This window comes from Sciurus carolinensis, chromosome 7, assembly GCF_902686445.1.
Source record: "Sciurus carolinensis chromosome 7, mSciCar1.2, whole genome shotgun sequence".
Classification (NCBI taxonomy): domain Eukaryota; kingdom Metazoa; phylum Chordata; class Mammalia; order Rodentia; family Sciuridae; genus Sciurus; species Sciurus carolinensis.
In genome coordinates, this window is record NC_062219.1 from 122,930,785 (window position 1) to 122,945,021 (window position 14,237).

General features: G+C 43.1%; 2 protein-coding genes across 2 annotated transcripts; one reads left to right on the forward strand and one right to left on the reverse strand.

The window, feature by feature from the left end:
- Nucleotides 1-200: 200 nt before the first annotated feature.
- On the reverse strand, nt 201-11,367 carry Nfkbil1 (NFKB inhibitor like 1). Its single transcript, XM_047557298.1, has 5 exons — nt 11,240-11,367; nt 10,502-10,808; nt 9,824-10,100; nt 1,188-1,409; nt 201-1,009 (listed from the first exon to the last, which is right to left on the reverse strand). Exons 2-5 carry the CDS (start codon nt 10,556-10,558, stop codon nt 420-422), a joined length of 1,146 nt encoding a protein of 381 aa, XP_047413254.1. The 5' UTR covers nt 10,559-10,808; nt 11,240-11,367; the 3' UTR covers nt 201-419.
- Nucleotides 11,368-11,499: 132 nt separating this feature from the next.
- On the forward strand, nt 11,500-12,972 carry Atp6v1g2 (ATPase H+ transporting V1 subunit G2). Its single transcript, XM_047557300.1, has 3 exons — nt 11,500-11,761; nt 12,021-12,121; nt 12,646-12,972. Exons 1-3 carry the CDS (start codon nt 11,680-11,682, stop codon nt 12,817-12,819), a joined length of 357 nt encoding a protein of 118 aa, XP_047413256.1. The 5' UTR covers nt 11,500-11,679; the 3' UTR covers nt 12,820-12,972.
- Nucleotides 12,973-14,237: the final 1,265 nt, after the last annotated feature.

The window sequence follows — 14,237 nt, forward strand, 5'->3', positions numbered from 1 at the left end:
GGAGAACTAGGCCTTCTGAGGGCTGACCTTGAGGGCAGGCAAGCAGGGGGCTTCTGGTCTCCAGCTGATGGCACATATCAGCGCGTGCGTGCTTGCTGCAGTTGTGTAGGAGCTGTGGGTTTCGGCTGGCGGGTGGGAAAAGAGATGTCATGGGTGATGAAAACCATACTGATGGAAAAAGGCAGAGGAGACTCTGGAAGTGAGATGTGGAACCAAGTCTTATTAGGAAATGGCAGAGTCAAGAGCAGTGGTAGAGGCCCATATGCCCCCCACCCCCGCTAGTTACAAGTTTCATTCCCACCCATATCCTCTCCACGTGGCATCTGCCTCTTCCTTGTCCGTCCCCATCCCTGACCTTACCTTTCCTTCTGCCTGCCCCTGAGCCTGCATCCCCACAGTTTCTTGTTCTTTCACTAGGGTCACTTGAGGGCCTCTGCGTGGCGATTGAGGGCCTGAGAAAGGGCTGTCACAGCTCCCATCACACGACCCAGCTCCCAGGTCTCAATCTGGCTCCGGAATCGCTGCAGGAATCGGTCAGGGTGCCAGCGGACCTGCTGAACCCTCAAGTACCTTCTTAGAGCTCCCTGTTCCTCCAATGGCGGACCCCTGGCCACCAGGGCTGCAGCCATGGCCTCTGGGTCCCCTCCCCCAGGGCAGGGCCAGGGCACATCACCAAAGCGCCAGAGGTTGCCCCTTCCCGCCCCTCTGGGGTGCTCTGCTCTGGGCCCAGCCCTGGCTGGCTCGGACCCTTGGTCCCCTTGAGCCTCTTGGGCCCTCCTGGCTCGGCTCTCACGCAGTTCTTCCTCCTTGGTTCGGGCTCGCTCTCGGAAGAGACGCTGTTCCTCCTCCTGTTGTCGCCAGCTGTGACTGGAGCCCTCAGCTCTTGGGGGTCGGCAGGATCCCTCTACTTCCCGCTGTTGCTGTTGGCGCTTCTGGGCATGTTCCCGGGCCAGGCGGTCTGACCAAGCTGAGAAGGACTCGGGTTCCTGGGTCTCACGGGAAGCATCATCTGGTTGGGAAGGGGGATAGACTGTGAGAAGATGATGGGGCAGGAGAGGCAAGGAAGTATGGTGGGGGCTGGGGGCAGGCAGAGGAGCCCAGGGTGAAGCGTTCATGCAGGGGGACTGCATGAACCAAAAAATGACCAAAGAGGGAAGGGTAGCTGTGGAAGGCAATGGATTCCTCACCTTCAAACCTCCCAATGACCTCCTGCCACTCATCCTCTAGCTCGCCCTGCAGTTTCTGTCTCCATTCCTGCTCTTTGGAAGCCTCTTCTTCTTCCTCCTCTTCAGCAGAATCCCATGGAGGGCCCCAACCCAGAATTTGCCCAGGAGTCTCCCCGTCCTTATTCTTTATTCCCATTGCAGAGGGACAGCGACTCAGCAGTGGTAAGAAGAAGTCTGTGTAGGCTATGGGTGGGAAAACAGAGAGCAGAAGTTAGCTAAACTTTAAGTCTTGGCAGGGCCTCCATCTTGAATTATGCTAGTCACTCCCTTGGTCTTAGCACAACAGAAAGGATGGTCCATCTGGATGCCTCGAGTACTAGGAAAAAAAACATTCCTGACAAATATTCACTGATAGATTACATGCATTATAAGTGTGATAGTTTAAAATGATCTGACCTGTGTTCCCACAAACTATTTTGGTGGACTCCGAGTTCTACTGTGTCAAATGACATTTTTTGGTTCTCCCTCCAGTTTGGGTTATGTCAAAATTCTTTCACTCGGGGGCTGGGGAGATAGCTCAGTCGGTAGAGTGCTTGCCTTGTAAGCACAAGGCCCTGGGTTCGAACCCCAGCACCCAAAAAAAAAAAAAAAAAAAAAAAATTCTTTCACTGTGTTTTCACTTTTGGCTTAAAAATGTTGTCACTACATATCCTCTGTTGTGTTTCTCACCCCAAACTATAGATAAGACTGGTAAAATGTCTGAAAGCTCTACTATGTACCACTATATACAACTATATTTCATATCACTTTTTTTTTTTTGCAGTGCTGGGGATTGAACCCAGGGCCTTGTGCTTGCAGGGCAAGCACTCTACCAACTGAGCTATATCCCCAGCCCCTTCACTTTTTTTTCTTATAGCAAGTTTATTTATTTATTTTTTTGCAGTGCTGGGGATTGAACCCAGGGCCTCTCACGTGCTAGGCATGCACTCTACTACTGAGCTACATCCCCAGCCCCTCATATCAATTTAAAAAAAAAAAAAATTTTTGTAGTTGTAGATGGACAGCATACCTTTATTTATGTATTTATTTATTTATTTCTTAATGTGGCGTTGAGGATTGAACCCAGTGCCTCACACGTGGTAGGCAAGTGCTCTGCCACTGAGCTACAGCCTCAGCCCTCACTTTTTAATAAACTGAATAAAATACATGTTCTCAGGGTAATTTCTCTCAGATATCCTTACCCAAGAGACAACAGAAATGAGGTAAGGCCAGCAATGAGTTGAGCCACAGAAACAAGGCCAGGAGTCAGGTAGGTGGCACACACCTGTAATTCTAGCCACTCAGGAGGCTGAGGCAGGAGAATCGCAAGTTTGAGTCAGTCTGGGCAACTTAGCAAGATCCTGTCTTAAAATAAAAGGACTGGAGACATAACTTAGTGGTAATATACGTGCTTAACACGTATGACGCCCTGGGTTCAAATGGAAAGAATAAGCTCTTTCCAAATGACTGTTCACCTAAGGCAGTGTAAGGGGCCTGAGACAGAGATCCTCTCTCAGGAGCTGGTAGGAAACAGAACAGGGACTGACATTCCCAAGCATCCCTCTTCTTGAACCCTGATTTCACTACCTATATTCCAGGGTTAGTAGCGTGCCATGTTACTTATTTCACTCCAACCCAGGCATCTATTCTGAGCCAAGCTCACTCTCTGTGACCACCAACCACCTCTTTCACTCAGAAGACAAAGGAAGATGAGTGAGACAGCCTCCCTTCCTGTGGACCCTTTTTTTCCCTAAGGTAAGAGAAATGGGTCAGCAGGCCTTAAATCTTTATTTGGTGGTGCTAGAAAGTAATGTTTACCTGGCAGAAGGATGGCACAGGGAAAGGGTTGACCTGTCACTGCCAGAAAAGCAAAAAGACAGAATGGATTCAGCTTTGGGTAGCTAAGGCCTCAAACTACCCAAATTATATCAGGGTGAGAGAGTGGGCACTTCTTACTAGTGCTGCTGTGACCTGTCATAAACCCTCTTGACTCCCACCTGTCTTTCAACTGCTTATTCCAACTAGGGCTTGCTGCAGGGGTGTGCATGTATGAATGTATGTGTGTGTTTGTGGGGGGTGTTCCTTAGACTTGCATGGGTTTTATCTGTAAGTCATAGATTTTAAGGAGTAAGGCTTCCAACTAGAAGAACAACTAGTAAAGTATGCTAGAAAATATCAAACAGTCACTACAAATGATGTTTGTTCGTGAAAAGAGTTGACTACAAAACTGCTATGGGATCTGATAACTGTTAGAGAGAGAGAGAGAGAGAGAGAGAGAGAGAGAGAGAGAGACACCAAGAGGGGTGGAGGTTGGAACTGAAGAGGATCATTTCAGCTCAGAAAGACTAGCCTTAGGTGACATAGTAAGAATCTGTTTCTAAACAAAAAATTTAAAAAAAAGAAGAAAAAGAGAGACAAAAATCCTATGATTGAAAAAAAAAAAAAACCAGATTGGAAGAAATTAAGTAAAAATTCTCATTTCTGGATAGTAGGACTACTGGTGGGTTTCCTTCCAATTTTATTTAATTGATATTTTAATGTGAAAGGGATAAGACTAAATAGAAATTTTCTTTACTTTTTAAAGAAGGAATAAATTAAATAACTACTAACAGTTTGCTGCTAAATTATAACTACTAATAGTTTCCGGTCCTGGTTTGGTGTACATAAATGCATAAAAATGACAAATTTACTCAAAGATATGTGAGCCACACTCTATGTTTTATTTGACAACTTGTTCTTTGCATTTAACACCTCATTCATATTTTTCCACAGGAATATAAAATCCACTTCATTCTTTTTGATGACTGTGTAGTTAAATGTTCCACTGTGTGTACAAAACAAATCTCCCCACCTCTAATGACAGACTTTGTTTTCAAAACTATTGTTTTTATACATATATCTTTGGGGACTTGTTACATTATTTGCGTGGGATAGATTTTCAGAAGTGGAATTTCTGAGTCAAAGAACACACGCAAAACAAAAAAGAAAAGGAAAACAAAGCAGATGTGCCATTTTGCTAAATTGTTTTCAATATTTGTATGTGCCAAGAATATATAAATAATTTTCTTTGCCAAAAATATGTATCAACTTTCCTTAAAATTTATTTTTAATTGGTGTATTATAGTTATACATAAAGGTGGAATTCATTGTTCATACATGAACATAATATAAGTTGGTCCATTTCATTTCACCTATTCCTTGCCTTTCTCATTCCTATCCCCTTCAATGTTTTTAAAATTGCTATTCATTTTTTTTTTTTTTTTTTTTTGTGGTGCTGGGGATTGAACCCAGGGCTTTGTGCATGTGAGGTAAGCACTCTACCAACTGAGCTATATCCCCAGCCCCTAATATTGCTATTCTGACATTAAAAAATGGTTTAATAATTATTACCTTCTTTTTAATATATTTGTCTTTCTTCCTTTTTTCCCCCTTGTACTCCTGGGATTGAACTCTGGGGTGCTCTACCATTGAGCTACATCCCTAGTCCATTTTTATTTTTATTTTTTATTTGAGAAAGGGTTTCACTAAATTGCCCAGGCTGGCCTGAACTTGTGATCCCCTTGCCTCACAGGTGGCTGGGATCACAGATATGTGCCACTGAGCCCAGCTGGCTATTACATTTCTTTTTGAATAACTTGTTCATATCTTTTGCCTACTTTTCCTTTGGAAGTTATATATATGTTATACACACATATATATATTGTGAGTCCTTTATATAGTATATTTTATGTGTTAAATACATTTTATATTTTCTCCTGTATGTCTTTTAAAGTTTTTATGCAGTTAAATTTCCATTAATATTGTCTTATTGACTTTAATTATTATTATTATTTTTGTACTGGGGATTTAATCCAAGGGTGCTTTACCACTGAGCTACCTCCCCAGTCCTTTTTATTTTGAGACAGGTTTCACTAAGCTGCTTATAGCCTTGTTAAGTTGCTGAGGCTGGCTTTGAACTTGTGATCCTCCTGCCTCAGTCTCCTGAGCTGCTGGGATTACAGGAGTGTGCCACCATGCCCAGCTGTATTACATTCTTAAGAAGGCGTTCCTTGTTCTGAGATTATAAAATATTACCTTGTATTTTTTCTACTATTTTACTATATATTCATATTTACTTTTAGAAAATTAAAATAAATTTGGGCTGGAGGGACTATAACTCAGTGGTAAAGCATGTGCTTAGTAGGCAGAGGCCCTGGGTTTAATTGCCGGCACAAAAAGAAAAAAAGAAAAATTAAAAAAAAGAAATTTTTAAAAATTCAAAAAAGTACACAGTGCAGTATTGAATGCTGCTGTTCCTATCACAGTGTATGTTGATATATTATTATTATTACCACATCATTTTATTATTACCACATACTATCATTATTACCACATACTGCACCATTATGCCTGCTATATCATCATTTCATTTACAGCACCATTATGCCTGCTATATCGTCATTTCATTTACTTTTTATTTTTAAATTTTATATAGGTATATATGTATGTATGTGGTGCTAGGGATTGAACCCAGGGCCTTGTGCATGCGAGGTAAGCACACTACCAACTGAGCTATATCTCCAGCCCATCATTTTATTTTATTTATTTATTTATTTATTTTTTTTTTGCAGTGCTGGGGTTTGAACTCAAGGACTTGTGCTTGCAATGCAAGCACTCTACTGACTGAGCTATCTCCCCAGCCCTCCATCATTTTATTTTTAACAAAATAAAACCATCACAGATAAAGCTGGTTTTCTTTCATACTGTCTTCTAAGTTTTATTTATGGGAAGGGGTTGCAGAATTTATTTATTTATTTTTATACTAATAAATTACATATATTAGTTGTTGATGGACCTTTTTTTATATATTTATATGATAAAGCACTGTACCACTGAGCTACAACCACAGCCTCAGAATTTATTTTTATAAGAAAACAAGGTCTCACTATGCTGCCCAGGCTGGCCCCAAATTCTTGGGCTCAGTCTTCCAAGTAACTAGGACTATAGGGGAGCACCACACGCTTAGCTCTGAAATTTCAAGTAGGTGTGAGGTAGGACTCTTTTTTTCTCTAGATACATCAAATGTTTTAAGATCACTTATTAAACATTTAATCTTCTAGCATTTGAAATGCCACATTTATCATCAATTTATCAGTATAGATCAACATTTCCCAGTGTTCATTAGTTAATATATTATACATTCATACTGGGAAATAAGAAAAACTTTTGTGGAACAAAAATCTACTCTCTCCTAACAATGAAGGCACTGCTCTTTCCTCACCCATAAAAAGACATGATTTCTATCTTAAATACTAACTGGTAAAAAGAATGCAAATTTTTTTTTTTTTTTCTTTTTTGTGGTGCTGGGGATCAAACCAAGGTCCCTGCACATAGTATCAATGAGCCACACCCCAGCCCTAAACACACTTTCTAAAAATGCCAGTATCATGAATGGGCAGAGTAGTGTGTGCCTGTTATTCCAACTTTTTGGGAGACTAAGGTGGGAGGATCATTTAAGCCCAGAAGCTCAAGAACAGCCTGTTTAAAAAGAAAAAAAAGTAGTATCAAAAGTTTATATTGAATGAAGATAAACTGAGGACCAGAGGAGGAAACGGTAAAAGTGGGTGAGGTACTCAGAGAGGGCTTCAAGAAGGAGGTAGGGCTTGAGCTGGGAAGGGAGGATAACACTTAGCAAAGTGGAAATTAGAAAAGGCAACAGGCAAGAGACACACAGGTTTATGAAAGACAGAGCCACACAGCTGGAGTCATGGGTCTGTGGCTGGGTAGCAAGAGGTTAAGGTGTTGGAAAGGCAAGTGGAACATGGACCGGATGCTCAGTCATTGTAAAACAGGGTCAAAGCTTATTTCTACTGTGCAGATTAAAGTGAGTAATTGATGTCGAATGTCTGGTACTGTGTTGGCACAAAGCAGAAGTGCAGTGAAAGTTACATTTAAAAAAGAATAAACAGACTGGCTTTGGGTTTATTCATTTTGTAAAGAGTGAGAAAATGACCCCTGCTTCTCAACGTTCACTAATTCTTGCTCTTTGTTGAGAATGGTTATTGTTTCATTAAGGTGTATTTATGGGTCTGTGGCAGCTAAGATCACTTCCCATAAAATGATGGGTTCTAAAAGGAAGTCATCCAAAGCTCAAAAGGTAGGAGCCCTTCACTTGCATCTTATTGCGTATAACTCAGCCCAGCCATTCTGCATGAACTGGAGCATCCCTCAGACTTTACATGAGAATTAGGGGAAAAAACTACTGGCAGGGGATTGTGGGCCATTTAATCTGTTTAAAGAAGATCCTTTCATTTTACTAAGTCAGGGTGGTTTCTAAAGCAGCTGGCAGCGGAATGAGAGGGCAGCCTCCTGATGCAAGTATTAGAAGGCCACCTTGTGGCAGAGTTGGCAGGAAACTGGGAGGAAATAAATCCTGAGAGGATACCAGGTTATGGGAGTGAAAGTGGTGAGCAAGACCCCCTTTAGAAGACAATTACCTCTCAGCTGTGAGATTTTAGGCTAGTTCCTAAACCTCTGGCCCCCCTTTCCTCATCTATAAATTGTATATCAATCTCATATGCTTCTTAGAATTCAGTACAATGAAGGAAGTGCCTACAACATCATTAGGGACATTTTCATTACTCAAAAAACTTTGAGTTATATAAAAATAGCATACATATCATTTAGTGGGTGTCAAAACTGTACCAAATGTTTGGTTCACTTAGTCATCAGAACTCCCATTTTAGAAAGGCAAATTAGGCTCAGAGATTATGTTGCACATCTCTGTCCTTTGTAGAGCTGAGATCTATCTGGCAGCAGCTCTGCCTTGGGGTAGTCTGCCTTGTTGCCTTCCAAAGCTCTGCCTGTTATAGAATCAGCCAGCCAGTTAAGATACCTGTACTTGGTAAGCCACCCCTCTTTGTTAACAAAACAAAACAAAACAACAACAAAAAAACCAAGTTGGGTACAGAGACAAATGCCTATAATCCCAGCTACTTAGGAGACTGAGGCAGGAGGATCACAAATTCAAGGCCAGCCTGGGCAATACAGTATTTCAAAATAAGAGCTGGGGATGTAGATCAGTGGTAAAGTGCTCCTGGGTTCAATCCCCAGTACCAAAAATAAAAAAATAAAATTTAAAAATGTCAGCCATCCCACTAATGTTAAGCACAATGAAAGAAACGGGATTTTTGACCACATAGGGGTAGTGTGGGGGAAGAAGGGGTTCCTGTACATACTTGGGGAGCTGGGGATGGAAAAATAGCAAATCAAATTAAATTAGCATTGTTCATCTCAACATAGAGGCTCTCCTCTAATGCCTTACTCTAGAAGGAAATTTCTAGATGGAGAAAGGGGTTTCACCTTTAATTTTGGTAAGAAGGGCTATATCTCTACAAAGCTGTTTCCACTGCAACTGCAGTAAAAAGTAGGTTCCATGTCTGTACCCCTCAGGGTCAAAGGTTTTTCAAAACTCAGATGTTTTTGAGATTTGATAGAACTGATCTCAAGGTACATATACTGTAGATTAGGTAGCCGAGGGAGGCCTGGGCAAGCCCAAGTAGCCAAACACATCAATGTTTCTGATGTGAAATGTCTGATTATTGACATCAGTAAATTTTTTTTTTGTGGTGCCGGGGATTTGAACCCAGGGCCTTGTGCTTGCGAGGCAAGCACTCTACCAACCAAGCTATATCCCCAGCCCGACATCAGTAAATATTGACAAATCAGAGATAGCCTCACTTTAGTTCAGATTAGGTTTTTGTCACCAAACGAGTTTTGGTAGCAACTGGTTCTCAGAGTGTTTCTGAGTTTCAGAATTATGTGAAAGGGATTATATACTTGTTGATAACAACAGGAATAATCACTACCAGCATCTACCAAGTGCTTATCACATACTAAGTATACTAATTACACATTATGTTGATTGATTCTCAAAACATACGTCACAACCTGGATATTTTGAACATGGGCACAATCACTACATAATTCCATAATGTATAACACAGGACAATGTAATTAAGAGGGTGGACACTAGCTAATTAGGCTGCTTGGATTATAATCCCTGTTCTACAAGTGAATAGCTGTGTAATTCTGTAAATAGATTTAACTTTGTGCCTAGTTTGCTCATCAGGAAAAATGGGGTAAAATACCTATACTTATTACCTAGTAGGATTGTTGTGAGGAATAAGCCAGTTACTTCATGAGAAATACAGTATATACAATGAGGGTTGTTATTTTAAATCTGTACATTGGCAAACTAAGCCTCAGGACAATTTAATAACTTAATACTGAGCTATTAAGTATGCAGCTGAGGATCTGAACACAGGCAATTCAACTTTAGAGCCTACCTTCTATGCTATTTTTGTGCTAAGTACAACCAACTAGTCAAGAAACAAAGTAGCTACTAATCTGAAAAGATGTGAAATTTGAAGAGTAGTTGCTGTTTTGGGAATGTTGGGCTCTTCAGTAATGGCATCTCAGTAATGTAAAGGCACAAACTATAGCCACATGCCAACCTTGTCAACTGCCTCCCTAGGGTCCATTGACCAAATAACCAGCTTGCTTCCCAGCTACTAGTTGGCCTGCACTTCAGATTTGACCAGTCATTCATGACCTTGTTCCCCACGAGGCTGACTCACCATCGGGGCCCTGGCGGGCAGCAGCGTGCAGCGCCGTGTCCCCATGGCGGTCCTGGTGGGCAGGGTCAGCCCCAAGGCGAAGCAGCAGGCACAAGGCAGGAGCATCATGGCGGGCACAGGCCCGATGCAGTGGTGGGGGCTGCCCAGCATCCACATCAAGACCTGGGTGTCGCTGGAGAAGGGCCTGGGCCCGGACCAGCCGTCCTGCAGACAAGTAACGACGGAAGCGACGCTCTCGGCGTTGACGGCGGGAAGTGGAGGCCATGGAACTCTTGGGCTGAGAAAGAAGGGAAAAAAGGCAGCAGTCAGGACTCCAGCCTTGGCTGGTCCCTCCCCCTCCATCTCAGACATTCCCTCTTGCTTCTCCTTTTAGTTCCCTGTTTCTTTTCACAACTTTAGTAAAAAATGAGGCCTATTGTGCTCTTATCCTTTACCAGATGATAAGTTCGAAAAAAATTTTTAGTGGGGCTAGAATCACAGATTTAATTTTTTAACGTAAAATTTGAGAAAAAGATACATAGTTTCCTTAAGGTTCAGGAGTCCAGGTATATTTAAAATTTGTTTATAATTGATTTTGAAAAAAACGAATAGGGTGATGGTGGAAATTTTACCAGCATAAATTTGAATTTAAAAAAGTCACAATTCCCAATAAGGATCTAGAAATTGAATATAATGTACCCGGCAGACAGATGTAGAGGCTTCTTCCTCTGGGACCTGGGGGGAGGGGTTACTCATCAGACCTTCCCCCCCCCGCCCCCCAAGTACCCCCAGAGCTGTAGGCCCAAGGCCTGTGTTTAAGACGCTCGGAGAAGGGAGGCGGGAAGGGCGGAGACACTCTAGGCTGGCGGAAATGGCGCAAGCACAGACGCAGGTTTAGGGCGGAAATGAACTGTGAGGCGCATTATCGGAAGTCATTCCGCCCCGAATCGGTGGTTTCTTGGTCAGGCCTCCGGAGGGAAACGGCAACTTAAGATAAGGGTTCCACCTGAAACCGGAAGACAGGTTTAGAAGCGAGAAAATGAGATGAGGCGAAGGCGGGGTTGGGGGGAAGGAAGGCTATTTGGAGGTTTATCCCTGTCCCCACTTAACTAGGAGGAGAGAGGGGACAGTTCGGTGATGGAAAGATTAAAAAGATGAAGAAAGAAAACAGGGGAGGTAAAGACAAGATAAAAATCATAGTGAAAATGCAAAACCAAAACCACGATGAAGCCAAGTACAGGGATAGATAAGTAGAGAAAAACGGACACGATAAGACATAAGAAGACAACCGTAACTGTAGCACAGGGCAGATGAGATGAGAGATTTACAGAAATTTGGACTTTGGAAACATGTAGGAAAAGATGGAGATGGAGGGGAGAGAGAATTAAGAGAAGCCCAGTACACCTATTCCCAGCACGCGTCGCATGACATCCTTACCTTCTCACCCCATTTTCATTCCCTCTGTGCCTTCTCTGAGGCCACTGATTAAATCCTCCTCCTCCCACCCAAATACTCCCAAATACTCCTCCCTTCTTTTCCCCTATTCCCATCCCTAGACTTCGGTGACTGGAAAGATCCTACACCTGCCGCGAAGTTAACTGGCAGGTTTGGGCATGGTCTCTGCTGCTCCCAGGCGGCCATTTTGGGTACTGCCTGAGTGAGAGGTGGGAGAGGAGGACCATCATCATCAGTGGGAGGATCAGATTGGGGGAGACACCCAATGCAGGAGGCTGAGTGAAAAGGGGAGCGCTAAGACCCAGGGGTAGTGGAGGACTGCAGCAACGAGCTGGAGGAGGAGTAGAAGTAGGCACTGGGGGTGGAGGAAGCCATCTGATACCTTGGTCCCCTTTGAAACAGCATCAGCTCTAAGGACAGGAATGGCCAGTCAGTCCCAGGGTATCCAGCAGCTCCTGCAAGCTGAGAAGCGGGCTGCTGAGAAGGTGGCAGATGCCAGAAAGAGTGAGTCTCCTCTCCCTTAGAAATCTGGAAAGAAAATTGGGGGTGGGGTTAGCAAATATTTGAGTCCTTAGGAAAACCCAAGGCTTTCAGGTCGTGAGCTGGGGGCTAAAGGTTGGTTAGGAGGGAAACAATGGGTGGGTGTTAGAATCTAGCACTTGGTTTGGCTGAGAGAAAGCCAACTTTTTGTAAGGGACTGACCCCTGATAACCACACTTGGTAGTGGATCCATCCTATCCACTGTCCCTTTTTCTGCCTTCAGGGAAGGCCCGGAGATTGAAGCAGGCAAAGGAGGAGGCACAGATGGAGGTGGAGCAATACCGCCGAGAGCGAGAGCAGGAATTCCAGAGCAAGCAGCAGGCGGTGAGTTGTGGGGTAGTTGGGAGGGGATAACCCGGCATGGGACCCACTCAGGTACTAGTTGGGTGGGTGCATATTGTGAGGTGTGTACAAGTGACTCAACAAAAAAACACGATGGTAGAGGGCTGAGGGGACTCTGGCAAGGCCCACAGTGTAGGTAAAGCTTTGAGATGATATGTAAGAGTCTGGGAGTTTTGAAGGACATATACCTCTTGGGAGCAGGGGGAATCGCCACAATCTGTTTGGGATATGATAACATTTAGGGTGAGGGCAGAGTTTTATGGCCATGGGTGGTGAGATGGTTGGGACTTTACAGTCTCCGTTTTAGGATGAGATTGCATGTCTGTTCTTAGACGAACAGGGGATTGTGTTAATCTCTTTGATATTTGGCTATTTCTGTGGGATGGGGATAGTTTCTGAAAAGGCCTTTCTTTTTGGCCTTGCTCAGGATCTTCCCCTCCACATGCCTGGACCTTTCTCTTTTCTGCTTTTTTCTTTCTCTCCTCCATCCCTTTTCCCATCCCCAGGCCATGGGCTCCCAGGGGAACCTGTCAGCTGAAGTGGAGCAGGCCACAAGGCGCCAGGTACAGGGCATGCAGAGCTCCCAGCAGAGAAACCGGGAGCGTGTCCTGGCCCAGCTTCTTGGCATGGTCTGCGATGTCAGGCCCCAGGTTCACCCCAACTACCGGATCACTGCCTAGGATCCACCATAGAATCTGACTCCTCCAGCCAGTTCTCTTCCTGGAAGAAACCTCCCAAATCAAATTACCTTCCCTTGCCTAGCATGCTCAAGGCCAAGGGGTTCAATTCCCAGTGCTACCAAAAAAAAAAAAAAAAAAAAATCACCTCTCCCCTGGAAAATCTCGGAGCCAGGATCCAATGAATCCTGTGAAACTTGTAAATATTCTGCTCGAACCTGAATTTATTATTATTTTTAAAATTTATGTTCTTTAATCTTCACTGGATCCTTGTAAACACCCAAGTCATCCTCTTCCAACCCTTCATGTGAAGGATGGAACATGGAAAAGTAGGGACATGGAAAGCACTGTGACTTCAGAGCATGGCAGATTTGGGTTACTTTCCCTGTCCTGCCACTTGTTGACCATGCAGCTGGGACTGGATACTTAATCTGGAATCCTCAATGTCCTCCTCTGTAAAAACTGAAATAATAATGCCTACCTTGTGAGATTGCTTCAACAATTAGGAATTATTTTGTAAAGAGCTTAACATAGTTCCTGGAAGGTAGTAGTTGTGAGTCAATAAATGGCAACCCTATGACATTATTACCACCCTATGTTGACTTGCCAAAACCTAAATACTGCTGTTTCCTGATTTCTGTCAGTGGCTCTTTAATTTCACTCATTCATTCTGTGACCCTAGTCATTTTCTGAAGAATTTGTTCTTCCTACCTTGCTTTCTCCAGAGACCTTATGATCTCTGAAAAGATTAAATGAGCTGGGCCCAGTGGCACATGCCTGTAATCCCAGCTACTTTGGAGACTGAAGCAGGAGGATTGCGAGTTCTAGGCCAACCTAAGCAACTTAGTGATACCTGTCCCAAAAAAAAAAAAAAAAAAAAAAAAAAAAAAAAAAAAAACTTAATTTAGCCCCTCTATTATATTCTGGGTAGATATGGCATCTCTTCTTCTGTCATTTAAGCTGGTCTTCCTCTTTTTGGATTTCCATCTTTTTCTGTTTCCCCAAAGACCCACCAGATGCCACTACTTCCTGAGATCTAAAATGATACGTATCCCCATATGCATGACTTTCCTTTGTATATCCTTAACACCTTACTCTCCCTTTGTAACAATAAAAGAGTGTCAATAAAATAACTATGGGCAAATCCATTGGTGAGTTGAGCAACCTCCTTTTGACTCACTGTTTCATTTTCAGTCACTCTCATATTCCATGTTTACATATTCTCCAAACACCAAAAGGGCTGTCCTTTGAAACTTTTTGGAGAAAAAAAGCAAATGGCATTTCATTATTTCTCTAAAAGTGGAGAGAAACACATGTGGTTCTTTGCTTGGAATCTGAGGATTGCAGACAACAACTGGAAGAGAAGAACTGGAGTGTAGGAACAAGCACTCTTTGTCCTTTCACCTTGTTTTGCACTTGAG